Below are 27,821 nucleotides of genomic sequence, written 5' to 3' on the forward strand. Positions count from 1 at the left end.
GGCGCCCCGAGCCCCGCGGCTGCTGCTGCTGCTCCGCGGAGCCGCCCGGGCACCGGCTGCCCTCGCCCACCCGCCTCCTCCCCGAGACCCCCGCTGCTGCCGCTCCCCGGGCCGACCGTGCCTCTCACCTGGGGCGGGCGAACTCGGCACCTCCGCCGCTCCGAGTTCCCGCCGAAGGCCCGGGCCGGTCCCCCCGCCCGCGGTGCCGCCGCTGCCCCCGGGGCCGCAGCCACGACCGGGACCCCAACCCGCCCGACCCGGAGCCGCAGACACAATGAGATGAGACGGCGGCCGCCAGGGGACTAAACTCCTCGGCCCCGGCGCGCAGGCGCGCTGGGCCCCGCCCCGCCCAGGGGAGGAGGCTCCGCTGGGGCGGAGCTCGGGGCGCGGGGGCGTGGCCAGAGGGGTCCGGCCCGTTGTCCGCAGGGTCCCAGCGCCCGCCCGCGCAGCACCGACAAACCCCGGCGGCGGGGGGGGCACTGACCGGCCCCCCCGAGCCCGGCGCTCCGGCCCCCGCGGGCTTGTGTGTCTCCCCGAGAAGGGAGCGAGTCCCCGCCGGCAGGGCTGGCCGGGCGTCCCTGCCCCGCTGTGCCCGGCGAGAGTCCCACTGTCCCCCGCTCCTCTCCGGGGGGTCCCGGTGTCGCCCCGCTCCCGCGCTCAGGTCAACACGAAGCCGGAGCGGGCAGAGCCCCCCAGCCGTCCCCGCTGTCCCTCCTCACGTTCCCCGGCCCAGCCGAGGGTCCGTCAGCTCCCTGCTCTGCCACAGCCCGGGTCCACCCGCCCGTCCCCTTCATTCCCGGATCGCCGGGGCCGGGCCGGGTCGCTGTTTCCGGGACGAGTCCCCCTGCGCTGCCTGACCCGTCGCCCCGTGTCCTGCCCCAGGGCTGTTTGTGCTGGAGCACCACAGCCTGCCCCACGCCAGCTCGGCTTCCCTGACCCCGGAGCACCTGGGGGGATCCAGTTCGGTCTGCAGCTGCTGTGGAGCGCTCGGACCTTTGACTCGCCCTCCCAGCTCTGCAGAGCCACCAGCTCCTACAACGGGTGAGGCCGGCGGGTTCAGCTTCTGAACCGATGATGTGTGTGCAATGAACCGAACCCAGAGCATCCCTGTGGCCCTTGGAGCAGCCGCGGGCACAGCAGTTGTGTGGCTGCTCAGGAACCGGCCCGCGTTACAGACTCGGAGAACAAAACCCGTTCATTGCACTGGAAATGCGCTTTTCTAGTTAAGCCGGGGCAGACAGACACCAGCGCTGATGATGTGTTCGAGGTTGTTCTGCCGTCAGCAAGTTAAAAGCGGGATTTTGCGTCCACAGCTTAATCAGTAGCGCTGTGCTTGGTGGAGGTCGGTGTGTTAAGATGTAGGAAAATGTGGTTCACTTTTAGAAGGAATTCCTTTCAGTTCTGCCCGTGACTGTTTCTTCCTTCAGTCCCGCTGCTCGCACAGAGGCTCAAATTAAACCCACGGGTCACGTTTGTCCCTCCCGCATCTGCTGGAGCAGATCCATGTAAACACGCTCAGGTGACTTGCACCTTGCAAAAGAAAGCCAGGGACGGGGAGGCCTCGAGGGTGACTCCCCAAACTCCGGGATGGCCCAGTATGGAGCGCTGGGCTCACGTGGCTGCTCTCCTGTCTGAATTCGCTCCATGGGAGGCCTGGCCTGAGATTGATGATGGGGCGGTGATCACCCCCCAGGTAATTCAAGCAGCTATGCTAAAGTTTCCATGGAGAGCGGCATCAGCTTCGTCTCGCAAATCAGCGGGGAGATTGGGATGGTTATTTGTTACCGGTCTTAGAGCTCCTGATCGTGACGTTGTTGCATTGAAGAGTAAAATGAGAGAATTGGAAGAGGAGGTTGAGATTTTACAGGATGCGAAGGCGATCGCACAAGAAGTAATTACTGCTCAAGCAGAGCGGTGCTATGAGCTGCAAGAGGATGTAGACCGGCTGCTAGTGTGTATTGCTAAGGAACAAAAGGAAAAATAGGCCAAAAGTGAGTTTTTGTGTTCTCACGTTTGTACTCTTACCACAAAACACTCTTCGAATCCCAAGTTGATTCATTTGAGTCTCAAAACAGTAAGAAAGCAGATAATGTGACCTCTGCTGAGCTGCATGCTCAAGCTCTAAATGTGCCTATAGCTTGTGGACATGGATCGGCTTACGCTGCACACGCATGGGACATTGGTCACAATCAAACCCCTTTGCTGTTATATACTTGTAAAACATGCTCACATCATCCTGCTGCCTGTACACAGCTACATTAAAGAGCATGGGGAGAGGTAAAACGGGGTCAGTGGGCCTGGAATACTTGTCAGGTTGATTATATTGGCCCCGCACCCCCATGTAGGGGTTGGCAATGTGTATACACTTCTGTGGATGCAGTGTCAGCACTAACTACGGGGGAAATGAAACTGTTCACACCAATGGATTGTGAAGTGGGACCGCAGCCTGTTGATCTAGATGGAAAAATTCATATGGCTCAGAGCATGCTGTATGGATTTGTACCCTGACTTCTCCTCTTACGTTACATCCTTTACTAACATCAGATTCTCGAGCTCTTGTATTTCAGGTTTCTTCAGTGAACGCCTGTGTTTTATCTGGAGGAGGCAGCACTGGGACAATGTTATTGGTGTCGCACACTCAACATCCAGCTGAAGTCCAACCTGAAAAAGTGCGGGCCAGGACTTTCCAGTCTGTGTGGGCAATCAGCCCACAGCAGGTGTTAAACCCAGAGTGACCGCAGCTGAGGAGCTGGAGCAGCAGCCCCTGTGTTACTGGAAGGTGAGAACCCCATAGCTGTGTTACAGAACCGTGCTGGGCCGAGAGATCTCAACAGTAATGTTTCTTATTGCTGTTTCTCTGAGTAGGCAGTAGCTGCAAGTGCTGCTTTGATTCTGAAGGCGTGTGTTGCTTCAGCACAGATGATGAACGGGCCGGCACGGAAGGCGACGTCTGGCATCTTGGGAACTAACGCCTGGCTGAATGACTCCTTTAATTCCTTGACAAGATGAACGGGACACCTGATCATTGCAGAAATATGCTTTTTCCTTTTTCTGTATGTGTTTATTGTGTGCCCCTGTAGGTTGCTCTGTGCTACACCTCACAGGCCCGGATGAATAACTCTGGCTTTGTTGGCCCCAGCAGACACAAGTCAGGTGAGCGAGAGGGTGGAATGTACGGGGGTAGAGCGGAGGATTTGGCAATGTAAATACGCTCAAGTGACTGGCGCCTGTCTGTGGGAAAAGCACATACATCACACTGATTGTTTTACCGGCCTCGTGTGCTTGATGAGCAGAACCTCTGTGTTAGATACGCAGGCCTGAGGGAAACTCCAGGCACCCCATGGCTATGGCTGCGATTCCTGCTTTGCGGTGAGAAAGAGCGGGAGGCCGCGCCGGCCTGAAGCCGTGAAACACAGGCGAGCTCAGCGGGCCCGGTGATCTCCCGGCAGGGCTGGACCGGCCAGCGCCTGCGTCCCCGCCGGTGCCACCTCTGCTGGGAGCTCAGGTGCGGCTTCGGAGATGCCCCGGGAGAGAGGCAGCGAAAATCCAAGCGGCTCTTTGCGGTGCGTTATGGCCTCTGGCTCTTCCCGCGCCGCGCCTGCGGGTGTGCGCACAGCGGCCCGCGCTCCGAGCGGTAAGGACTTGTCACCGTCCCGGCAGGACGGTCCCAGCGCGGTCGCGGGTTTGTGGTCCCGTGTGCCGGCGGCGACGGCAGCGGGAAGGGGCAGGGGCTGAGCGCCACGGCCCACGGGCGGCTGGACCGGCGGCGCTGAAGCAGAGGAGCAGGGGGAAAGCAGCGCGGGCACTCGGGGCGCGGGCAGCCCCAGCCTCTCCTTTTGCCTCTTTTAGTGCCCGTGTCAGGTTCCCGATCCCCATTGCCTTCCAGCAGACGAACCGCCCGGCTCCCATTGCCTGCTCCCTGAACACGGAGTTCCAGCTCTGCAACAACGAGAAGGTGTTTCTGATGGATCCCACCCAGTCCGAAACGTCTCTGCAGATTACAAAGGGGTTTTTTCAAAGGGTGGGAGTTCCGTGTTGTTCCTTCTCACCTGTTCCCCTCGTCCCTGACGTTTCCGTCTTCCCAGCTTCCACTCATGCGAGAGAGAGGGGTAAACCAGGCTGGGCTTTGCCTCTTTTCCAGCCCTGGCACAGCGCGCCCAGGGACAAGAACGTGCTCTGCACGGCGTTCTGTCGCCTGCACACGCAAACCCAGCCCTGCAGAGCCAGAACCGCACGTGGCTCGGTGCATTTGGCTCTCACCAGGCTCCTCTTGTTCGTTCGTTTTTGTTGTCTTCTGGAGAACTTAACCCGACCGTTTTTCCCCCACCCTCCTCAGGGCAAATCCTGTACGGCCGCGTGCTCTGGAACCCCGAACAGAACCTGAACGCCGCCTACAAGCTGCAGCTGGAAAAGGTCTATCTGTGCACGGGCAAGGACGGGCACGTGCCTTTCTTCGACCCCACCGGCACCGTCTGTGACGAGGGGCCCCAGTACGGCTGCATCCAGCCCAACAAGCACCTGAAGCACCGATTTCTGCTCTTGGTAAGTAAGCACACCCCAGCGGGCTGCTCACACCCGTCCCTACGGTCAGTTCTGCGGGCCTGACACACTCAGCGCTGAACCAGCGCCAGATCGTGCGGGTCGCAACCCCCTCGTCCCCTCTCTCCGGTGCCAGGACCGAACCCAGCCCGAGGTGACCGATCAGTATTTCCAGGACGTGCCTTTCGACGCCCACTTCGCTTCCGACCTGGCCGAGTTCCGCTCCGTCAGCAGCGCGCCCGGAGTCGACGGCTTCACGCTCAGGGTGGACGCTCTCTACCAGGTCCGTGCCCGGGGCTCGGGGGCCCCAAAGCTCCCGTCTGTGCCCGGGACGTCCCGGGTTCGCTGGGTGAATGGCGGGCGCCGGGCCCCACGCGGCCCAGAGACACCGAATCCGCGCTGGGGAGGCTCTGGCAGGATTTGATGTCGGGATTTCCCCAGACAGGCCGTATTTGTACCCCAGTGGGCTGTGTCTGTTGTACCGCAAAGTAACAGCGGAGCCAGGTAAGAAACAAACTCTAGCACGGGAAACAGAGGTGAGGAATTTATTCTGGTGGTGAAGGTGCTTTGTTTTTTGAAAGCAGTCGGGAAACGAGCTCCTTAGCAACACTTTATTAACGTTCCTGAGTTAATTAGTGCAGTTACCAAAGGCAGATGAGAAGGCCGAACAGCTCACTTGGTGATGAGCACGATTGTGGGTGCTCCCCAAACCACACCGAGCTGCTCTGTTGGTGTTTGCAGGAGTCAGTAAAGGGGCAGCGGCTGAACGGGGGAGTCAAAGCGCAGAACGATCCGCACGCCGGGACGGAAGTTTAACGGAGCGCCTGCTTTGGGTTGGTGAGAAACACCTTTTATAGACGACTTTATAAAAAGGTAAGAAAAGTTGTGCTGTTGTTTTTATGCTCTTGGGGAGGGCAGAGCAGCTCCAGCAGCGACCCCAAGGCTTTGGGAGCCCTCAGCAGCCCCAGGAACCCCTCGTTTAACACCCGAGACGCGGTGTTTGCTGCGGAAAATGCGGCAGAACCGTCCGGAAAACCCAAGTGCAGCCCTGGGACTGGGGGCTCGGGGCTGGGAGGTTCGTTTTGGGGCGGGGGCGGCACCGACAGGAGTTGTGCCACGAGGGGGAGAGCGAAGCGGGAACACGAACCGGGGCTGCCCGGGGGTCGTTCCCGTGTGACTCCCCCTGTGACAGTCCCGGCCCCGCTGTCCCTGCCCCGGCTGCGGTGCCGCCGAACGGACACGAGATGGCGCTGCGCTCTGCAGGGCCGCGCGGTGTCCGCCAGGCGGCGCCATCCCGGGCTGCGGGGGGGGCGGGACCCAGTGGGAGGGGGCGAGGTCGAGGTAACAGAGGGCGGGGCGGAGATGCGAGAGGGCGTGGCCAACCCGCTCGGCCGCGCCCCGAGCGCAGCTGAGCCCGCAGCGGGGCCGCGGTGCCCGGTTTCCATGGGGTCGGTGCCGTGCCGCGTTTGTTCGGTGCGTTCCCCTGTGTGTCTGGTTGCCGTTGGTGCCTCGTTTGTTTCCCGTCAGCGCAGCCGAGCCCGCAGCGAGGACGCGCTGGACACGGACACGGCGTGAAGGTGCGTGGGGCCGGGGGGCGGCTGAGCCTGGGGGGAGGGGACACCCCCGGTTGGGGGGCGGCTGCTGGGGCTGCAATCGTCCCCTCTCTCCGCAGGAGCTCCAGGTGCCTGCGGGCAGGTCCCGGACAGAGGCAGCGGCGGGCAAGGGTTAAAACCTACAATGGCTTCAATAAAGGGGTGGTGGAAAGTGTCCGCATGTCGCCGTGGTCCTTACGGGTCCCTCTTGTCATCAGCCCCCCCCAGTCAGACCGAGCCGTGCCCTTTGCTTCCCCCAGCCTATTCCCACAAGGGACTCTTCCCAGACACCTTCGCCCCCGCTCCCCGAAGCGGGGACCCGAGTTCTCCCCGCCAGGTGAATGGGACACGGGAAGCTGTCACCGGTCCCGAGAGCGCTGCGGTGCCGCCCACGGCGCTCTGCAGTGCCGCGCTGTGTCCGCCAGGCGGCGCCACTGTGCGGGACGGAGGGGCGGGGTCGAGGGCGGGGCCTAGGGGCAGGGCCGAGGCGTGCCGGACCGAGAGGGGCGGGGCGAAGCCGCGCCCGGACGCGCCCCGCGAGCGCAGCTGAGCCCGCGGTCACGTGACGCGGCGGCCCCCCCCCCCGAGGCTTCAAAAAGTCCCCCGGACCGCCAGGGGGCGCCGCTTCGACGGGCGCACGCGCAGAGGCGGGAGCGGGGCCGGCGGGAGCGGGTCCCGGTGCGGGCTCTGCCCGGCGGGGGCTCTGCCGGGCCCGGGGCAGCTGCTGCCGGGGGAGCTGCTTCCACTCGGCGGGGCCGCGGGGCGGCTCTGGGCCCTGCGCGGAGCCGGGCTCGGAGCGGAGCCCCTTTGGTCCCGGTCCCGAGCGCTGCGGCGGGAGCAAAGGCTCATCCCGGCGCCGGGCGAGGAGCCCGTTCGGCCCCGAGGCGGCGAGGACGTGCCCGGTGAGTGTCCCGGGGGCTCGGGGAGCGGGGCTGTGCTCGGGGCTTCGCCCCTCGTCCTGCTGCAGGCCGGGGAGGGGGGTCCCGTCCCCCGGCAGGGCTCCCCCGGGGCTGGAGGCTGCTGGGGGTGCGGGGGGGGCCCCGCGGTTCTGAGCCGGGGCCGGGCCGGGCTGGGGGGTGTTCGGGGAGGCGGCAGCGGGCGCTGGGGGGTCCGGCCAGAGCCGCTGGCCCCGCTGGGCTGGTGGGGGCCGGGGGCTTTGGCCGCGGGGGTTTCTGCTCCAGCTCGGCCTGGGGGGCTGGGTTGTGGCCCCGTTTGTGGGTTCTGCACCAGTTTTGTTGTTCGGGGGTCTGTGGGTTTGGGGGAAATTGCAGCCGTGGTTTTTGGGGTCTGTACTTTTTGTTTTTTGTTTTGTGCCCAAGTCTTTGTTGGATTGTGCACCCGTGGTTTTGGGGTTTGTGCACCCGTGGTTTTGGGGTTTCTGCACCTGTTGTGTTTGAGTTTGTTCAGCTGTTGCTTTTTCGGTTTATGTACCTGTTGGTTTTGGTGTGTGCCCCCATATTATTTGTTGGGTGCAGCTGTTTTATTGGTAGTGACCACTTTTTATTGGGTTTGTGCTTGTGCTCTCATTTGTTCAGTGTGTTTTTTCACTTTGTGTTTGTGCCTCTTGTGTTTCACATGAAGTTTGTGTGTGGCTGCAGTTGAGTTCTGGTTCTGATTTCTCTCTCTGGTCTCTTTCAGCTCCAGCTCCAGTCTGTGCAGCTTCCAGCTTGTTTGTGGTTCCAGCTCCTCTCCAGCTGCTTCTGGTTCCAGTTCTGCTTCAGCTCCAATTCAGCTTGTGCTTGTTCCAATGAGCTTGGCTTTGGGCCAGATCGTAAATCAATCACTGTCACAAGCTGCATATGAATATGACCTGTCATAATTAATCATGAATAAAGATGAACTAATTATCTAATAAGGAGTCCAGTGGTTGAACAGTCCTTGAACAAAAGGAGTAAAAAAAGGGGGGAAAATCACTTTTCGCGCCAGAAACTAAGTCCAACACCTGAAACAGCCTGGTGCATGCCGGCGTCCGAGCATTTGGGGGCCAGGGCGCCCGGACCCCCCCTCCAGAGGGGGTCCCCCCTGCCCGGCCCCCCACCCTGCTCCTCCCCAGCCTCCCACTGCTGCCCACCCCCCTCCCCCTGCCCAGCGCCCCACCAGCCCCTGCCCAAGGGGCCGACCCGGCCCCTGGGTTTGAGCCCAGGAACAGCGACTGGGTCTCTGTTCCCGAGCCCAAAGCCCAGGCCTCGGCCCCAGGAGCCCCTTTCCCAGCCCCGAGAACGCAACTCAGGCTCCGTTCTCAGGGCTGGGAAACGCCCGGCTGGCTCGGGGCTCCAGTTGCACAAGCACCCACGGAGCCCACAACCCCAGCGAACCCAACCCCGCGTGTGGTGTCGGGAGCCCCGGCGGTGTCGGGCGGTGCTTGAGAACTGGCTGGGGGGACCCGCGGAGCGGGCCCGGCCCCGTGTGGCCGCGGGCGGCTCGGCCGGGGACGGGGGGCGCCGGGCTCCGGCCCTCCGGGCTTTATTCCGCCCCGGCGCCCCGAGCCCCGCGGCTGCGGCTGCTGCTCCGCGGAGCCGCCCGGGCACCGGCTGCCCTCGCCCACCCGCCTCCGCCCCGAGACCCCCCGGCCCCGCGCTCCCAGCCCCGACCCCCGGCGCGGCGGCGCCCGGGCCGAGCTCCCCGCACCTCACCTGGGCCCCGCCGGGAGAGCCCGGACCGGCCGCTGACGCCCCCGCACGCACCGAGAAACCCGAACAAATCGAAACGCGCGCCTTAAATACCCTCGGCCCCGCCCCGCGCACGCGCTCTACGCTCCGCCCGCCCCGCCCCTCACACCTGTGCTGGCCCCGCCCCGCCCAAGTGCGCATGCGCCACCAGGCCCCGCCCCCACACCTGCGCTGGCCCCGCCCCGCCCAAATGCGCATGCGCCACCAGGCCCCGCCTTGTGCACCTGCGCTGGCACCGCCCCGCCCAGGTGCGCTGCATTTCCGGCCCGCCCCGCGCACGCGCCGCCTCTTCTTCCGGCACAACCGCGGCGGCGCCGCTCCAGGCGGACGCTGGGAACGGACCGGGCGCTCCGGGGGAACCATCGAGCGGGACGCGGCGCTGCAGCCCCGGCCCGGCCCGGGGGCGGTGAGCTTGGGTTGCGGCTAGAACCGGGGACGGGTCTCGCGGGGACCGGGGCTGCGGCTCTGCCGGGGCTGCTGCCGGCCCGGGAGTCCCGGCCCCGGGCTCCGCTGCTTCCTGGGCGGCCGGGACCGGAGGCTTCTGCTCCCCCGAGCGCCCGGAGCCAGAGTCCGGCCTCCCCGGCCCCGTCCCGGCGGGCAGGAGCAGCAGCAGCAGCGCTGGAACCGAGCCGGGAGCGGCCGGAGCTCCGGGGCTCAAGTCCCGCGTTCCCCCGCGGCTGCTGCCGGGCCGGGCTGCCGGGGACACCCCGGGAAGGCTGGAGCCACCGGCGGCCCTGGGGCTGCCCCGGCACCGTCTGCCCGGACCCGCCGCACAGCTCGGGGCCGCCGGGGCCCGAACGGGGCTCCCGAGCCCCCGAACACCGACCGAGGAGGGGAAGGGGCGTCTCGGCTCTCACAGCCCTTCGGGCCCTGCACCCACCCCGGACACAGCCGGGCGGCTCCGGGCTGAGCCCCGAACAAAAGCGCCCAAGTGAGTTGCATTTCAAGCACCCAAAACACAGGACTTGGTGTCTGACCCATCCATGGCCACATGAGCCTCGTGGCAACCACAGGAACACGGGGCTGAGTCTCCTCCTTCAGCCCCAGACCTGCCCCAGTAACACGGGTCCCCAGCCTTCCACACACAGCACTTTGTTTCCAGCCCCGCACAGGCCAAATGAGCCCGGGTATCAGTGCGCACACACATGGAGCAGTCTCTGTGACCCAGAGTCACCACTTAGTCTCTGTTTTAATCAACACCACAACACACAGCTCCGTGACCCAGATTCATGACTTAGTCTCTGTTTCTGAGCCCCACAAGTCATGACTTAGTCTCTGTTTGTGAGCTCCCAGATTCATGACTTAGTCTCTGTTTGTGAGCCCCCTCAATTCATGACTTAGTCTCTGTGACCCAGATTCACGACTTAGTCCCTGTTTGTGAGCCCCCTCCATTCATGACTTAGTCTCTGTGACCCAGATTCACGACTTAGTCTCTGTTTGTAAGCCCCCTCCATTCATGACTTAGTCTCTGTGACCCAGATTCACGACTTAGTCTCTGGTTTGTAAGCCCCACAATTCATAACTTAGTCTCTGTTTGTGAGCTCTTCAATTCCTCTTTTTGGTGAGCCCCACAATGCACAACTTAATTTCTGATCCCCAAATTCATGACTTAGTCTCTGTGACCCAAATTAGGACTTAGTGTGTTTGAGAGCCTCCCCAATTCATGACTTAGTCTCTGGTTTGTGAGCCCCACAATTCATAACTGAGTCTCTGTGAGCTCCCCCAATTCATGACTTAGTCTTTGTAACCCAGATTAACGACTTAGTCTCTGGATTGCGAGCCCCACAATTCATAACTTAGTCTCTGTGAGCCCCCCCAATTCATGACTTAGTCTCTGTAAACCAGATTCACGACTTAGTCTCTGGATTGTGAGCCCCACAATTCACAACTTAGCCTCTGTTTGTGACCCAGATTCACGTTTTAGTGTCTTTGTTGTGAGCCCCACAATTCATGACTTAGTCTCTGGATTGTGAGCCCCCCAGGGAGCTCCTGTCCCTCGGCAGCCCCCGCAGCTCGTCCTCCATCTCACAGCCCAGCTGCTGTGCCCCCAAAACACCCCAACAGCCCCAACCCCGCGTGTGGTGTCGGGGCCGCGCCGGGAGCCCCGGCGGTGTCGGGCGGTGCTTGAGAACTGGCTGGGGGGACCCGCGGAGCGGGATCGGCCCCGTGTGGCCGCGGGCGGCTCGGCCGGGGACGGGGGGCGCCGGGCTCCGGCCCTCCGGGCTTTATTCCCCCCGGCGCCCCGAGCCCCGCGGCTGCGGCTGCTGCTCCGCGGAGCCGCCCGGGCACCGGCTGCCCTCGCCCACCCGCCTCCGCCCCGAGACCCCCGCTGCTGCCGCTCCCCGGGCCGACCGTGCCTCTCACCTGGGGCGGGCGAACTCGGCCCCTCCGCCGCTCCGAGCTGCCGCCGAAGGCCCGGGCCGGTCCCCCCGCCCGCGGTGCCGCCGCTGCCCCCGGGGCCGCAGCCACGACCGGGACCCCAACCCGCCCGACCCGGAGCCGCAGACACAATGAGATGGGACGGCGGCCGCCAGGGGACTAAACTACTCGGACCCGGCGCGCAGGCGCCCTGACCCCACCCCGCCCGGCCCGGGGGAGGAGGCTCCGCTGGGGCGGAGCTCGGGGCGCGGGGGCGTGGCCAGAGGGGTCCGGCCCGTTGTCCGCAGGGTCCCAGCGCCCGCCCGCGCAGCACCGACAAACCCCGGCGGCGGGGGGGGCACTGACCGGCCCCCCCGAGCCCGGCGCTCCGGCCCCCGCGGGCTTGTGTGTCTCCCCGAGAAGGGAGCGAGTCCCCGCCGGCAGGGCTGGCCGGGCGTCCCTGCCCCGCTGTGCCCGGCGAGAGTCCCGCTGTCCCCCGCTCCTCTCCGGGGGGTCCCGGTGTCGCCCCGCTCCCGCGCTCAGGTCAACACGAAGCCGGAGCGGGCAGAGCCCCCCGGCCGTCCCCGCTGTCCTTCCTCACGTTCCCCGGCCCAGCCGAGGGTCCGTCAGCTCCCTGCTCTGCCACAGCCCGGGTCCACCCGCCCGTCCCCTTCATTCCCGGATCGCCGGGGCCGGGCCGGGTCGCTGTTCCCGGGACGAGTCCCCCTGCGCTGCCTGACCCGTCCCCCCGTGTCCTGCCCCAGGGCTGTTTGTGCTGGAGCACCACAGCCTGCCCCACGCCAGCTCGGCTTCCCTGACCCCGGAGCACCTGGGGGGATCCAGTTCGGTCTGCAGCTGCTGTGGAGCGCTCGGACCTTCGACTCGCCCTCCCAGCTCTGCAGAGCCACCAGCTCCTACAATGGGTGAGGCTGGCGGGTTCAGCTTCTGAACCGATGGTGTGTGTGCCATGAACCGAACCCAGAGCATCCCTGTGGCCCTTGGAGCAGCCGCGGGCACAGCAGTTGTGTGGCTGCTCAGGAACCGGCCCGTGTTACAGACTCGGAGAACAAAACCCGTTGCTTCCATTGAAAATGCGCTTTTCTAGTTAAGCCGGGGCAGACAGACACCAGCGCTGATGATGTGTTCGAGGTTGTTCTGCCGTCAGCAAGTTAAAAGCGGGATTTTGCGTCCACAGCTTAATCAGTAGCGCTGTGCTTGGTGGAGGTCGGTGTGTTAAGATGTAGGAAAATGTGGTTCACTTTTAGAAGGAATTCCTTTCTCTCAGTTCTGCCCGTGACTGTTTCTTCCTTCAGTCCCGCTGCTCGCACAGAGGCTCAAATTAAACCCACGGGTCACGTTTGTCCCTCCCGCATCTGCTGGAGCAGATCCATGTAAACACGCTCAGGTGACTTGCACCTTGCAAAAGAAAGCCAGGGACAGGGGAGGACTCGAGGGTGACTCCCCAAATTCCGGGATGGCCCAGTACGGAGCGCTGGGCTCCCGTGGCTGCTCTCCTGTCTGAATTTGCTCCATGGGAGGCCTGGCCTGAGATTGATGATGGGGCGGTGATCACCCCCCAGGTAATTCAAGCAGCTATGCTAAAGTTTCCATGGAGAGCGGCATCAACTTCGTCTCGCAAATCAGCGGGGAGATTGGGATGGTTATTTGTTACCGGTCTTAGAGCTCCTGATCGTGACGTTGTTGCATTGAAGAGTAAAATGAGGGAATTGGAAGAGGAGGTTAAGATTTTACAGGATGCAAAGGCAATCGCACAAGAAGTAATTACTGCTCAAGCAGAGCGGTGCTATGAGCTGCAAGAGAATGTAGACCGGCTGCTAGCGTGTATTGCTAAGGAACAAAAGGAAAAATAGGCCAAAAGTGAGTTTTTGTGTTCTCACGTTTGTACTCTTACCGCAAAACACTCTTCGAATCCCAAGTTGATTCATTTGAGTCTTAAAACAGTAAGAAAGCAGATAATGTGACCTCTGCTGAGCTGCATGCTCAAGCTCTAAATGTGCCTATAGCTTGTGGACATGGATCAGCTTACGCTGCACACGCATGGGACATTGGTCACAATCAAACCCCTTTGCTGTTATATACTTGTAAAACATGCTCACATCATCCTGCTGCCTGTACACAGCTACATTAAAGAGCATGGGGAGAGGTAAAACGGGGTCAGTGGGCCTGGAATACTTGTCAGGTTGATTATATTGGCCCCGCACCCCCATGTAGGGGTTGGCAATGTGTATACACTTCTGTGGATGCAGTGTCAGCACTAACGACAGGGGAAATGAAACTGTTCACACCAATGGATTGTGAAGTGGGACTGCAGCCTGTTGATCTAGATGGAAAAATTCATATGGCTCAGAGCATGCTGTATGGATTTGTACCCTGACTTCTCCTCTTACGTTACATCCTTTACTAACATCAGATTCTCGAGCTCTTGCATTTCAGGTTTCTTCAGTGAACGCCTGTGTTTTATCTGGAGGAGGCAGCACTGGAACAATGTTATTGGTGTCGCACACTCAACATCCAACTGAAGTCCAACCTGAAAAAGTGCGGGCCAGGACTTTCCAGTCTGTGTGGGCAATCAGCCCACAGCAGGTGTTAAACCCAGAGTGACCGCAGCTGAGGAGCTGGAGCAGCAGCCCCTGTGTTACTGGAAGGTGAGAACCCCATAGCTGTGTTACAGAACCGTGCTGGGCCAAGAGATCTCAACAGTAATGTTTCTTATTGCTGTTTCTCTGAGTAGGCAGTAGCTGCAAGTGCTGCTTTGATTCTGAAGGCGTGTGTTGCTTCAGCACAGATGATGAACGGGCTGGCACGGAAGGCGACGTCTGGCATCTTGGGAACTAACGCCTGGCTGAATGACTCCTTTAATTCCTTGACAAGATGAACGGGACACCTGATCATTGCAGAAATATGCTTTTTCCTTTTTCTGTATGTGTTTATTGTGTGCCCCTGTAGGTTGCTCTGTGCTACACCTCACAGGCCCGGATGAATAACTCTGGCTTTGTTGGCCCCAGCAGACGCAAGTCAGGTGAGCGAGAGGGTGGAATGTACGGGGACAGAGCGGAGGATTTGGCAATGTAAATACGCTCAGGTGACTGGCGCCTGTCTGTGGGAAAAGCACATACATCACACTGATTGTTTTACCGGCCTCGTGTGCTTGATGAGCAGAACCTCTGTGTTAGATACGCAGGCCTGAGGGAAACTCCAGGCACCCCATGGCTATGGCTGCGATTCCTGCTTTGCGGTGAGAAAGAGCGGGAGGCCGCGCCGGCCTGAAGCCGTGAAACACAGGCGAGCTCAGCGGGCCCGGTGATCTCCCGGCAGGGCTGGACCGGCCAGCGCCTGCGTCCCCGCCGGTGCCACCTCTGCTGGGAGCTCAGGTGCGGCTTCGGAGATGCCCCGGTGGAGAGGGAGCGAAAATCCAAGCGGCTCTTTGCGGTGCGTTATGGCCTCTGGCTCTTCCCGCGCCGCGCCTGCGGGTGTGCGCACAGCGGCCCGCGCTCCGAGCGGTAAGGACTTGTCACCGTCCCGGCAGGACGGTCCCAGCGCGGTCGGGGGTTTGTGGTCCCGTGTGCCGGCGGCGACGGCAGCGGGAAGGGGCAGGGGCTGAGCGCCACGGCCCACGGGCGGCTGGACCGGCGGCGCTGAAGCAGAGGAGCAGGGGGAAAGCAGCGCGGGCGCTCGGGGCGCGGGCAGCCCCAACCTCTCCTTTTGCCTCTTTTAGTGCCCGTGTCAGGTTCCCGATCCCCATCGCCTTCCAGCAGACGAACCGCCCGGCTCCCGTCGCCTGCTCCCTGAACACGGAGTTCCAGCTCTGCAACAACGAGAAGGTGTTTCTGACGGATCCCACCCAGTCCGAAATGTCTCTGGCAGATTACAAAGGGGTTTTTTCAAAGGGTGGGAGTTCCGTGTTGTTCCTTCTCACCTGTTCCCCTCGTCCCTGACGTTTCCGTCTTCCCAGCTTCCACGCCTGCGAGAGAGAGGGGTAAACCAGGCTGGGCTTTGCCCCTTTTCCAGCCCTGGCACAGCGCGCCCAGGGACAAGAACGTGCTCTGCACGGCGTTCTGTCGCCTGCACACGCAAACCCAGCCCTGCAGAGCCAGAACCGCACGTGGCTCCGTGCATTTGGCTCTCACCAGGCTCCTCTTGTTCGTTCATTTTTGTTGTTTTCTGGAGAACTTAGCCCGACCATATTTCCCCAACCCTCCTCAGGGCAAATCCTGTACGGCCGCGTGCTCTGGAACCCCGAACAGAACCTGAACGCCGCCTACAAGCTGCAGCTGGAAAAGGTCTATCTGTGCACGGGCAAGGACGGGCACGTGCCTTTCTTCGACCCCACCGGCACCGTCTGTGACGAGGGGCCCCAGTACGGCTGCATCCAGCCCAACAAGCACCTGAAGCACCGATTTCTGCTCTTGGTAAGTAAGCACACCCCAGCGGGCTGCTCACACCCGTCCCTACGGTCAGTTCTGTGGGCCTGACACACTCAGCGCTGAACCAGCGCCAGATCGTGCGGGTCGCAACCCCCTCGTCCCCTCTCTCCGGTGCCAGGACCGAACCCAGCCCGAGGTGACCGATCAGTATTTCCAGGACGTGCCTTTCGACGCCCACTTCGCTTCCGACCTGGCCGAGTTCCGCTCCGTCAGCAGCGCGCCCGGAGTCGACGGCTTCACGCTCAGGGTGGACGCTCTCTACCAGGTCCGTGCCCGGGGGCTCGGGGGCCCCAAAGCTCCCGTCTGTGCCCGGGACGTCCCGGGTTCGCTGGGTGAATGGCGGGCGCCGGGCCCCACGCGGCCCAGAGACACCGAATCCGCGCTGGGGAGGCTCTGGCAGGATTTGATGTCGGGATTTCCCCAGACAGGCCGTATTTGTACCCCAGTGGGCTGTGTCTGTTGTACCGCAAAGTAACAGCGGAGCCAGGTAAGAAACAAACTCTAGCACGGGAAACAGAGGTGAGGAATTTATTCTGGTGGTGAAGGTGCTTTGTTTTTTGAAAGCAGTCGGGAAACGAGCTCCTTAGCAACACTTTATTAACGTTCCTGAGTTAATTAGTGCAGTTGCGAAAGGCAGATGAGAAGGCCGAACACCTCAGTTGGTGATGAGCACGATTGCGGGTGCTCCCCAAACCACACCGAGCTGCTCTGTTGGTGTTTGCAGGAGTCAGTAAAGGGGCAGCGGCTGAACGGGGGAGTCAAAGCGCAGAACGATCCGCACGCCGGGACGGAAGTTTAACGGAGCGCCTGCTTTGGGTTGGTGAGAAACACCTTTTATAGACGACTTTATAAAAAGGTAAGAAAAGTTGTGCTGTTGTTTTTATGCTCTTGGGGAGGGCAGAGCAGCTCCAGCAGCGACCCCAAGGCTTTGGGAGCCCTCAGCAGCCCCAGGAACCCCTCGTTTAACACCCGAGACGCGGCATTTGCTGCGGAAAATGCGGCAGAACCGTCCAGAAAACCCAAGTGCAGCCCTGGGACTGGGGGCTCGGGGCTGGGAGGTTCGTTTTGGGGCGGGGGCGGCACCGACAGGAGTTGTGCCACGAGGGGGAGAGCGAAGCGGGAACACGAACCGGGGCTGCCCGGGGGTCGTTCCCGTGTGACTCCCCCTGTGACAGTCCCGGCCCCGCTGTCCCTGCCCCGGCTGCGGTGCCGCCGAACGGACACGAGATGGCGCTGCGCTCTGCAGGGCCGCGCGGTGTCCGCCAGGCGGCGCCATCCCGGGCTGCGGGGGGGGCGGGACCCAGTGGGAGGGGGCGAGGTCGAGGTAACAGAGGGCGGGGCGGAGATGCGAGAGGGCGTGGCCAACCCTCTCGGCCGCGCCCCGAGCGCAGCTGAGCCCGCAGCGGGGCCGCGGTGCCCGGTTTCCATGGGGTCGGTGCTGTGCCGCGTTTGTTCGGTGCGTTCCCCTGTTTGTCTGGTTGCCGTTGGTGCCTCGTTTGTTTCCCGTCAGCGCAGCCGAGCCCGCAGCGAGGACGCGCTGGACACGGACACGGCGTGAAGGTGCGTGGGGCCGGGGGGCGGCTGAGCCTGGGGGGAGGGGACACCCCCGGTTGGGGGGCGGCTGCTGGGGCTGCAATCGTCCCCTCTCTCCGCAGGAGCTCCAGGTGCCTGCGGGCAGGTCCCGGACAGAGGCAGCGGCGGGCAAGGGTTAAAACCTACAATGGCTTCAATAAAGGGGTGGTGGAAAGTGTCCGCATGTCGCCGTGGTCCTTACGGGTCCCTCTTGTCATCAGCCCCCCCCAGTCAGACCGAGCCGTGCCCTTTGCTTCCCCCAGCCTATTCCCACCAGGGATTCTTCCCAGACACCTTCCCCCCCGCTCCCCGAAGCGGGGACCCGGGTTCTCCCCGCCAGGTGAATGGGACACGTGAAGCTGTCACCGGTCCCGGGGGAGCTGCGGTGCCGCCCACGGCGCTCTGCAGTGCCGCGCTGTGTCCGCCAGGCGGGGCCACTGTGCGGGACGGAGGGGCGGGGTCGAGGGCGGGGCCTAGGGGCGGGGCCGAGGTGTGCCGGACCGAGAGGGGCGGGGCGAAGCCGCGCCCGGACGCGCCCCGCGAGCACAGCTGAGCCCGCGGTCACGTGACGCGGCGGCCCCCCGAGGCTTCAAAAAGTCCCCCGGACCGCCAGGGGGCGCCGCTTCGACGGGCGCACGCGCAGAGGCGGGAGCGGGGCCGGCGGGAGCGGGTCCCGGTGCGGGCTCTGCCCGGCGGGGGCTCTGCCGGGCCCGGGGCAGCTGCTGCCGGGGGAGCTGCTTCCACTCGGCGGGGCCGCGGGGCGGCTCTGGGCCCTGCGCGGAGCCGGGCTCGGACCGGAGCCCCTTTGGTCCCGGTCCCGAGCGCTGCGGCGGGAGCAGAGGCTCATCCCGGCGCCGGGCGAGGAGCCCGTTCGGCCCCGAGGCGGCGAGGACGTGCCCGGTGAGTGTCCCGGGGGCGCGGGGAGCGGGGCTGTGCTCGGGGCTTCGCCCCTCGTCCTGCTGCAGGCCGGGGAGGGGGGTCCAGTCCCCCGGCAGGGCTACCCCGGGGCTGGAGGCTGCTGGGGTTGCGGGGGGGGCCCCGCGGTTCTGAGCCGGGGCCGGGCCGGGCTGGGGGGTGTTCGGGGAGGCGGCAGCGGGCGCTGGGGGGTCCGGCCAGAGCCGCTGGCCCCGCTGGGCTGGTGGGGGCCGGGGGCTTTGGCCGCGGGGGTTTCTGCTCCAGCTCGGCCTGGGGGGCTGGGTTGTGGCACCGTTTGTGGGTTCTGCACCCGTTTTGTTGTTCGGGGGTCTGTGGGTTTGGGGGAAATTGCAGCCGTGGTTTTTGGGGTCTGTACTTTTTGTTTTTTGTTTTGTGCCCAAGTCTTTGTTGGATTGTGCACCCGTGGTTTTGGGGTTTGTGCACCCGTGGTTTTGGGGTTTCTGCACCTGTTGTGTTTGAGTTTGTTCAGCTGTTGCTTTTTCGGTTTATGTACCTGTTGGTTTTGGTGTGTGCCCCCATATTATTTCTTGGGTGCAGCTGTTTTATTGGTAGTGACCACTTTTTATTGGGTTTGTGCTTGTGCCCACATTTGTTCAGTGTGTTTTTTCACTTTGTGTTTGTGCCTCTTGTGTTTCACATGAAGTGTGTGTGTGGCTGCAGTTGAGTTCTGGTTCTGATTTCTCTCTCTGGTCTCTTTCAGCTCCAGCTCCAGTCTGTGCAGCTTCCAGCTTGTTTGTGGTTCCAGCTCCTCTCCAGCTGCTTCTGGTTCCAGTTCTGCTCCAGCTCCAGTTCAGCTTGTGCTTGTTCCAATGAGCTTGGCTTTGGGCCAGATCGTAAATCAATCACTGTCACAAGCTGCATATGAATATGACCTGTCATAATTAATCATGAATAAAGATGAACTAATTATATAATAAGGAGTCCAGTGGTTGAACAGTCCTTGAACAAAAGGAGTAAAAAAAGGGGGGAAAATCACTTTTCGCGCCAGAAACTAAGTCCAACACCTGAAACAGCCTGGTGCATGCCGGCGTCCGAGCATTTGGGGGCCAGGGCGTCCGGACCCCCCCCCTCCGGAGGGGGTCCCCCCTGCCTGGCCCCCCACCCTGCTCCTCCCCAGCCTCCCACTGATGCCCACCCCCCTCCCCCTGCCCAGCGCCCCACCAGCCCCTGCCCAAGGGGCCGACCCGGCCCCTGGGTTTGAGCCCGGGAACAGCGACTGGGTCTCTGTTCCCGAGCCCAAAGCCCAGGCCTCGGCCCCAGGAGCCCCTTCCCAGCCCCGAGAACGCAGCTCAGGCTCCGTTCTCAGGGCTGGGAAACGCCCGGCTGGCTCGGGGCTCCAGTTGCACAAGCACCCACGGAGCCCACAACCCCAGCGAACCCAACCCCGCGTGTGGTGTCGGGAGCCCCGGCGGTGTCGGGCGGTGCTTGAGAACTGGCTAGGGGGACCCGCGGAGCGGGCCCGGCACCGTGTGGCCGCGGGCGGCTCGGCCGGGGACGGGGGGCGCCGGGCTCCGGCCCTCCGGGCTTTATTCCCCCCGGCGCCCCGAGCCCCGCGGCTGCGGCTGCTGCTCCGCGGAGCCGCCCGGGCACCGGCTGCCCTCGCCCACCCGCCTCCGCCCCGAGACCCCCCGGCCCCGCGCTCCCAGCCCCGAGCCCCGGCGCGGCGGCGCCCGGGCCGAGCTCCCCGCACCTCACCTGGGCCCCGCCGGGAGAGCCCGGACCGGCCGCTGCCGCCCCCGCACGCACCGAGAAACCCGAACAAATCGAAACGCGCGCCTTAAATACCCTCGGCCCCGCCCCGCGCACGCGCTCTACGCGCAGCCCGCCCCGCCCCTCACACCTGTGCTGGCCCCGCCCCGCCCAAGTGCGCATGCGCCACTAGGCCCCGCCCCGCCCAAATGCGCATGCGCCACCAGGCCCCGCCTTGTGCACCTACGCTGGCCCCGCCCCGCCCAGGTGCGCTGCATTTCCGGCCCGCCCCGCGCACGCGCCGCCTCTTCTTCCGGCACAACCGCGGCGGCTCCGCTCCAGGCGGACGCTGGGAACGGACCGGGCGCTCCGGGGGAACCATCGAGCGGGACGCGGCGCTGCAGCCCCGGCCCGGCCCGGGGGCGGTGAGCTTGGGCTGCGGCTGGAACCGGGGACGGGTCTCGCGGGGACCGGGGCTGCGGCTCTGCCGGGGCTGCTGCCGGCCCGGGAGTCCCGGCCCCGGGCTCCGCTGCTTCCTGGGCGGCCGGGACCGGAGGCTTCTGCTCCCCCGAGCGCCCGGAGCCAGAGTCCGGCCTCCCCGGCCCCGTCCCGGCGGGCAGGAGCAGCAGCAGCAGCGCTGGAACCGAGCCGGGAGCGGCCGGAGCTCCGGGGCTCAAGTCCCGCGTTCCCCCGCGGCTGCTGCCGGGCCGGGCTGCCGGGGACACCCCGGGAAGGCTGGAGCCACCGGCGGCCCTGGGGCTGCCCCGGCACCGTCTGCCCGGACCCGCCGCACAGCTCGGGGCCGCCGGGGCCCGAACGGGGCTCCCGAGCCCCCGAACACCGACCGAGGAGGGGAAGGGGCGTCTTGGCTCTCACAGCTCTTCGAGCCCTGCACCCACCCCGGCCACACCCGGGCGGCTCCGGGCTGAGCCCCGAACAAAAGCGCCCAAGTGAGTTGCATTTCAAGCACCCAAAACACAGGACTTGGTGTCTGACCCATCCATGGCCACATGAGCCTCGTGGCAACCACAGGAACACGGGGCTGAGTCTCCTCCTTCAGCCCCAGACCTGCCCCAGTAACACGGGTTCCCAGCCTTCCACACACAGCACTTTGTTTCCAGCCCCGCACAGGCCAAATGAGCCCGGGTATCAGTGCACACACACATGGAGCAGTCTCTGTGACCCAGAGTCACCACTTAGTCTCTGTTTTAATCAACACCACAACACACAGCTCCATGACCCAGATTCATGACTTAGTCTCTGTTTCTGAGCCCCACAATTCACGACTTTAGTCTCTGTTTGTGAGCTCCCAGATTCACGACTTAGTCTCTGTTTGTGAGCCCCCTCAATTCATGACTTAGTCTCTGTGACCCAGATTCACGACTTAGTCTCTGTTTGTGAGCCCCCTCAATTCACGACTTAATCTCTGTGACCCAGATTCACGACTTAGTCTCTGTTTGTGAGCCTCCTCAATTCACGACTTAGTCTCTGTTTGTGAGCCCCCTCAATTCATGACTTAGTCTCTGTTTGTGAGCCCCACAATTCATAAAGTAGTCTCTGTGACCCAGATTCACGACTTAGTCTCTGTTTGTGAGCCCCCTCCATTCATGACTTAGTCTCTGTGACCCAGATTCACGACTTAGTCTCTGGTTTGTAAGCCCCACAATTCATAACTTAGTCTCTGTTTGTGAGCTCTTCAATTCCTCTTTTTGGTGAGCCCCACAATGCACAACTTAATTTCTGATCCCCAAATTCATGACTTAGTCTCTGTGACCCAAATTAGGACTTAGTGTGTTTGAGAGCCTCCCCAATTCATGACTTAGTCTCTGGTTTGTGAGCCCCACAATTCATAACTGAGTCTCTGTGAGCTCCCCCAATTCATGACTTAGTCTTTGTAACCCAGATTAACGACTTAGTCTCTGGATTGCGAGCCCCACAATTCATAACTTAGTCTCTGTGAGTCCCCCCAATTCATGACTTAGTCTCTGTAACCCAGATTCACGACTTAGTCTCTGGATTGTGAGCCCCACAATTCACAACTTAGCCTCTGTTTGTGACCCAGATTCACGTTTTAGTGTCTTTGTTGTGAGCCCCACAATTCATGACTTAGTCTCTCGATTGTGAGCCCCCCAGGGAGCTCCTGTCCCTCGGCAGCCCCCGCAGCTCGTCCTCCATCTCACAGCCCAGCTGCTGTGCCCCCAAAACACCCCAACAGCCCCAACCCCGCGTGTGGTGTCGGGGCCGCGCCGGGAGCCCCGGCGGTGTCGGGCGGTGCTTGAGAACTGGCTGGGGGTACCCGCGGAGCGGGATCGGCCCCGTGTGGCCGCGGGCGGCTCGGCCGGGGACGGGGGGCGCCGGGCTCCGGCCCTCCGGGCTTTATTCCCCCCGGCGCCCCGAGCCCCGCGGCTGCGGCTGCTGCTCCGCGGAGCCGCCCGGGCACCGGCTGCCCTCGCCCACACGCCTCCACCCCGAGACCCCCGCTGCTGCCGCTCCCCGGGCCGACCGTGCCTCTCACCTGGGGCGGGCGAACTCGGCCCCTCCGCCGCTCCGAGCTGCCGCCGAAGGCCCGGGCCGGTCCCCCCGCCCGCGGTGCCGCCGCTGCCCCCGGGGCCGCAGCCACGACCGGGACCCCAACCCGCCCGACCCGGAGCCGCAGACACAATGAGATGGGACGGCGGCCGCCAGGGGACTAAACTACTCGGACCCGGCGCGCAGGCGCCCTGACCCCACCCCGCCCGGCCCGGGGGAGGAGGCTCCGCTGGGGCGGAGCTCGGGGCGCGGGGGCGTGGCCAGAGGGGTCCGGCCCGTTGTCCGCAGGGTCCCAGCGCCCGCCCGCGCAGCACCGACAAACCCCGGCGGCGGGGGGGGCACTGACCGGCCCCCCCGAGCCCGGCGCTCCGGCCCCCGCGGGCTTGTGTGTCTCCCCGAGAAGGGAGCGAGTCCCCGCCGGCAGGGCTGGCCGGGCGTCCCTGCCCCGCTGTGCCCGGCGAGAGTCCCGCTGTCCCCCGCTCCTCTCCGGGGGGTCCCGGTGTCGCCCCGCTCCCGCGCTCAGGTCAACACGAAGCCGGAGCGGGCAGAGCCCCCCGGCCGTCCCCGCTGTCCTTCCTCACGTTCCCCGGCCCAGCCGAGGGTCCGTCAGCTCCCTGCTCTGCCACAGCCCGGGTCCACCCGCCCGTCCCCTTCATTCCCGGATCGCCAGGGCCGGGCCGGGTCGCTGTTCCCGGGACGAGTCCCCCTGCGCTGCCTGACCCGTCCCCCCGTGTCCTGCCCCAGGGCTGTTTGTGCTGGAGCACCACAGCCTGCCCCACGCCAGCTCGGCTTCCCTGACCCCGGAGCACCTGGGGGGATCCAGTTCGGTCTGCAGCTGCTGTGGAGCGCTCGGACCTTCGACTCGCCCTCCCAGCTCTGCAGAGCCACCAGCTCCTACAATGGGTGAGGCTGGCGGGTTCAGCTTCTGAACCGATGGTGTGTGTGCCATGAACCGAACCCAGAGCATCCCTGTGGCCCTTGGAGCAGCCGCGGGCACAGCAGTTGTGTGGCTGCTCAGGAACCGGCCCGTGTTACAGACTCGGAGAACAAAACCCGTTGCTTCCATTGAAAATGCGCTTTTCTAGTTAAGCCGGGGCAGACAGACACCAGCGCTGATGATGTGTTCGAGGTTGTTCTGCCGTCAGCAAGTTAAAAGCGGGATTTTGCGTCCACAGCTTAATCAGTAGCGCTGTGCTTGGTGGAGGTCGGTGTGTTAAGATGTAGGAAAATGTGGTTCACTTTTAGAAGGAATTCCTTTCTCTCAGTTCTGCCCGTGACTGTTTCTTCCTTCAGTCCCGCTGCTCGCACAGAGGCTCAAATTAAACCCACGGGTCACGTTTGTCCCTCCCGCATCTGCTGGAGCAGATCCATGTAAACACGCTCAGGTGACTTGCACCTTGCAAAAGAAAGCCAGGGACAGGGGAGGACTCGAGGGTGACTCCCCAAATTCCGGGATGGCCCAGTACGGAGCGCTGGGCTCCCGTGGCTGCTCTCCTGTCTGAATTTGCTCCATGGGAGGCCTGGCCTGAGATTGATGATGGGGCGGTGATCACCCCCCAGGTAATTCAAGCAGCTATGCTAAAGTTTCCATGGAGAGCGGCATCAACTTCGTCTCGCAAATCAGCGGGGAGATTGGGATGGTTATTTGTTACCGGTCTTAGAGCTCCTGATCGTGACGTTGTTGCATTGAAGAGTAAAATGAGGGAATTGGAAGAGGAGGTTAAGATTTTACAGGATGCAAAGGCGATTGCACAAGAAGTAATTACTGCTCAAGCAGAGCGGTGCTATGAGCTGCAAGAGAATGTAGACCGGCTGCTAGCGTGTATTGCTAAGGAACAAAAGGAAAAATAGGCCAAAAGTGAGTTTTTGTGTTCTCACGTTTGTACTCTTACCACAAAACACTCTTCGAATCCCAAGTTGATTCATTTGAGTCTCAAAACAGTAAGAAAGCAGATAATGTGACCTCTGCTGAGCTGCATGCTCAAGCTCTAAATGTGCCTATAGCTTGTGGACATGGATCAGCTTACGCTGCACACGCATGGGACATTGGTCACAATCAAACCCCTTTGCTGTTATATACTTGTAAAACATGCTCACATCATCCTGCTGCCTGTACACAGCTACATTAAAGAGCATGGGGAGAGGTAAAACGGGGTCAGTGGGCCTGGAATACTTGTCAGGTTGATTATATTGGCCCCGCACCCCCATGTACGGGTTGGCAATATGTATACACTTCTGTGGATGCAGTGTCAGCACTAACTACAGGGGAAATAAAACTGTTCACACCAATGGATTGTGAAGTGGGACTGCAGCCTGTTGATCTAGATGGAAAAATTCATATGGCTCAGAGCATGCTGTATGGATTTGTACCCTGACTTCTCCTCTTACGTTACATCCTTTACTAACATCAGATTCTCGAGCTCTTGTATATCAGGTTTCTTCAGTGAACGCCTGTGTTTTATCTGGAGGAGGCAGCACTGGAACAATGTTATTGGTGTCGCACACTCAACATCCAACTGAAGTCCAACCTGAAAAAGTGCGGGCCAGGACTTTCCAGTCTGTGTGGGCAATCAGCCCACAGCAGGTGTTAAACCCAGAGTGACCGCAGCTGAGGAGCTGGAGCAGCAGCCCCTGTGTTACTGGAAGGTGAGAACCCCATAGCTGTGTTACAGAACCGTGCTGGGCCAAGAGATCTCAACAGTAATGTTTCTTATTGCTGTTTCTCTGAGTAGGCAGTAGCTGCAAGTGCTGCTTTGATTCTGAAGGCGTGTGTTGCTTCAGCACAGATGATGAACGGGCCGGCACGGAAGGCGACGTCTGGCATCTTGGGAACTAACGCCTGGCTGAATGACTCCTTTAATTCCTTGACAAGATGAACGGGACACCTGATCATTGCAGAAATATGCTTTTTCCTTTTTCTGTATGTGTTTATTGTGTGCCCCTGTAGGTTGCTCTGTGCTACACCTCACAGGCCCGGATGAATAACTCTGGCTTTGTTGGCCCCAGCAGACGCAAGTCAGGTGAGAGAGAGGGTGGAATGTACGGGGATAGAGCGGAGGATTTGGCAATGTAAATACGCTCAAGTGACTGTCGCCTGTCTGTGGGAAACGCACATACATCACACTGATTGTTTTACCGGCCTCGTGTGCTTGATGAGCAGAACCTCTGTGTTAGATACGCAGGCCTGAGGGAAACTCCAGGCACCCCATGGCTATGGCTGCGATTCCTGCTTTGCAGAGAGAAAGAGCGGGAGGCCGCGCCGGCCTGAAGCCGTGAAACACAGGCGAGCTCAGCGGGCCCGGTGATCTCCCGGCAGGGCTGGACCGGCCAGCGCCTGCGTCCCCGCCGGTGCCACCTCTGCTGGGAGCTCAGGTGCGGCTTCGGAGATGCCCCGGTGGAGAGGGAGCGAAAATCCAAGCAGCTCTTTGCGGTGCGTTATGGCCTCTGGCTCTTCCCGCGCCGCGCCTGCGGGTGTGCGCACAGCGGCCCGCGCTCCGAGCGGTAAGGACTTGTCACCGTCCCGGCAGGACGGTCCCAGCGCGGTCGGGGGTTTGTGGTCCCGTGTGCCGGCGGCGACGGCAGCGGGAAGGGGCAGGGGCTGAGCGCCACGGCCCACGGGCGGCTGGACCGGCGGCGCTGAAGCAGAGGAGCAGGGGGAAAGCAGCGCGGGCGCTCGGGGCGCGGGCAGCCCCAGCCTCTCCTTTTGCCTCTTTTAGTGCCCGTGTCAGGTTCCCGATCCCCATCGCCTTCCAGCAGACGAACCGCCCGGCTCCCCTCGCCTGCTCCCTGAACACGGAGTTCCAGCTCTGCAACAACGAGAAGGTGTTTCTGACGGATCCCACCCAGTCCGAAATGTCTGTGGCAGATTACAAAGGGGTTTTTTCAAAGGGTGGGAGTTCCATGTTGTTCCTTCTCACCTGTTCCCCTCGTCCCTGACGTTTCCGTCTTCCCAGCTTCCACGCCTGTGAGAGAGAGGGGTAAACCAGGCTGGGCTTTGCCTCTTTTCCAGCCCTGGCACAGCACGCCCAGGGACAAGAACGTGCTCTGCACGGCGTTCTGTCGCCTGCACACGCAAACCCAGCCCTGCAGAGCCAGAACCGCACGTGGCTCGGTGCATTTGGCTCTCACCAGGCTCCTCTTGTTCGTTCATATTTGTTGTCTTCTGGAGAACTTAGCCCGACCGTTTTTCCCCCACCCTCCTCAGGGCAAATCCTGTACGGCCGCGTGCTCTGGAACCCCGAACAGAACCTGAACGCCGCCTACAAGCTGCAGCTGGAAAAGGTCTATCTGTGCACGGGCAAGGACGGGCACGTGCCTTTCTTCGACCCCACCGGCACCGTCTGTGACGAGGGGCCCCAGTACGGCTGCATCCAGCCCAACAAGCACCTGAAGCACCGATTTCTGCTCTTGGTAAGTAAGCACACCCCAGCGGGCTGCTCACACCCGTCCCTACGGTCAGTTCTGCGGGCCTGACACACTCAGCGCTGAACCAGCGCCAGATCGTGCGGGTCGCAACCCCCTCGTCCCCTCTCTCCGGTGCCAGGACCGAACCCAGCCCGAGGTGACCGATCAGTATTTCCAGGACGTGCCTTTCGACGCCCACTTCGCTTCCGACCTGGCCGAGTTCCGCTCCGTCAGCAGCGCGCCCGGAGTCGACGGCTTCACGCTCAGGGTGGACGCTCTCTACCAGGTCCGTGCCCGGGGGCTCGGGGGCCCCAAAGCTCCCGTCTGTGCCCGGGACGTCCCGGGTTCGCTGGGTGAATGGCGGGCGCCGGGCCCCACGCTGCCCAGAGACACCGAATCCGCGCTGGGGAGGCTCTGGCAGGATTTGATGTCGGGATTTCCCCAGACAGGCCGTATTTGTACCCCAGTGGGCTGTGTCTGTTGTACCGCAAAGTAACAGCGGAGCCAGGTAAGAAACAAACTCTAGCACGGGAAACAGAGGTGAGGAATTTATTCTGGTGGTGAAGGTGCTTTGTTTTTTGAAAGCAGTTGGGAAATGAGCTTCTTAGCAAGACTTTATTAACGTTCCTGAGTTAATTAGTGCAGTTGCGAAAGGCAGATGAGAAGGCCGAACACCTCAGTTGGTGATGAGCACGATTGCGGGTGCTCCCCAAACCACAATGAGCTGCTCTGTTGGTGTTTGCAGGAGTCAGTAAAGGGGCAGCGGCTGAACGGGGGAGTCAAAGCGCAGAACGATCCGCACGACGGGACGGAAGTTTAACGGAGCGCCTGCTTTGGGTTGGTGAGAAACACCTTTTATAGACGACTTTATAAAAAGGTAAGAAAAGTTGTGCTGTTGTTTTTATGCTCTTGGGGAGGGCAGAGCAGCTCCAGCAGCGACCCCAGGGCTTTGGGTGCAGCCCCAGGAACCCCTCGTTTAACACCCGAGACGTGGCGTTTGCTGCGGAAAATGCGGCAGAACCGTTCGGAAAATCCAAGTGCAGCCCTGGGACTGGGGGCTTGGGGCTGGGAGGTTCGTTTTGGGTCGG

The 27,821-nt window shown here is 62.5% G+C and overlaps 1 protein-coding gene and 6 long non-coding RNA genes across 7 annotated transcripts; 6 read left to right on the plus strand and 1 right to left on the minus strand.

The window, feature by feature from the left end:
• Positions 1–5,884: 5,884 nt before the first annotated feature.
• LOC139827864 (uncharacterized) lies at positions 5,885–6,306 on the plus strand. Its single transcript, XR_011738955.1, has 2 exons — positions 5,885–6,116; positions 6,212–6,306. It is a non-coding gene; the product is annotated as an uncharacterized lncRNA (long non-coding RNA).
• A 306-nt stretch (positions 6,307–6,612) lies between these two features.
• Positions 6,613–7,986, plus strand: LOC139827863 (uncharacterized). The gene is made up of 2 exons (XR_011738954.1): positions 6,613–7,033; positions 7,770–7,986. It is a non-coding gene; the product is annotated as an uncharacterized lncRNA (long non-coding RNA).
• Positions 7,610–11,287, minus strand: LOC139827865 (uncharacterized). The gene is made up of 2 exons (XR_011738956.1): positions 11,165–11,287; positions 7,610–7,941 (listed from the first exon to the last, which is right to left on the minus strand). It is a non-coding gene; the product is annotated as an uncharacterized lncRNA (long non-coding RNA).
• Positions 11,288–16,918: 5,631 nt separating this feature from the next.
• On the plus strand, positions 16,919–17,353 carry LOC139827866 (uncharacterized). The gene is made up of 2 exons (XR_011738957.1): positions 16,919–17,163; positions 17,259–17,353. It is a non-coding gene; the product is annotated as an uncharacterized lncRNA (long non-coding RNA).
• A 334-nt stretch (positions 17,354–17,687) lies between these two features.
• LOC136101175 (uncharacterized) lies at positions 17,688–19,028 on the plus strand. Its single transcript, XR_010651312.2, has 2 exons — positions 17,688–18,075; positions 18,812–19,028. It is a non-coding gene; the product is annotated as an uncharacterized lncRNA (long non-coding RNA).
• A 5,603-nt stretch (positions 19,029–24,631) lies between these two features.
• Positions 24,632–25,716, plus strand: LOC139827867 (uncharacterized). Its single transcript, XR_011738958.1, has 3 exons — positions 24,632–24,975; positions 25,062–25,349; positions 25,567–25,716. It is a non-coding gene; the product is annotated as an uncharacterized lncRNA (long non-coding RNA).
• On the plus strand, positions 25,716–27,774 carry LOC136101446 (extracellular matrix organizing protein FRAS1-like). Its single transcript, XM_065837591.2, has 5 exons — positions 25,716–25,759; positions 25,857–26,218; positions 26,534–26,739; positions 26,873–27,019; positions 27,479–27,774. Exons 1-5 carry the CDS (start codon positions 25,716–25,718, stop codon positions 27,551–27,553), a joined length of 834 nt encoding a protein of 277 aa, XP_065693663.2. The 3' UTR covers positions 27,554–27,774.
• Positions 27,775–27,821: the final 47 nt, after the last annotated feature.

The sequence above is a fragment of the Patagioenas fasciata genome, chromosome 4, assembly GCF_037038585.1.
Source record: "Patagioenas fasciata isolate bPatFas1 chromosome 4, bPatFas1.hap1, whole genome shotgun sequence".
NCBI lineage: Eukaryota > Metazoa > Chordata > Aves > Columbiformes > Columbidae > Patagioenas > Patagioenas fasciata.

What these genes read in the sequence shown, in the direction of transcription:
- LOC136101446 (XM_065837591.2), top strand. Translation starts at nt 25,716, where the DNA reads ATGCCCCGGTGGAGAGGGAGCGAAAATCCAAGCAGCTCTTTGCG. An exon ending in CAAAGGGGTTTTTTCAAAGG is followed by an intron (nt 26,219 to 26,533) that starts GTGGGAGTTCCA and finishes CACCCTCCTCAG; the next exon opens with GGCAAATCCTGTACGGCCGC. An exon ending in GGGTGGACGCTCTCTACCAG is followed by an intron (nt 27,020 to 27,478) that starts GTCCGTGCCCGG and finishes TGGTGTTTGCAG; the next exon opens with GAGTCAGTAAAGGGGCAGCG.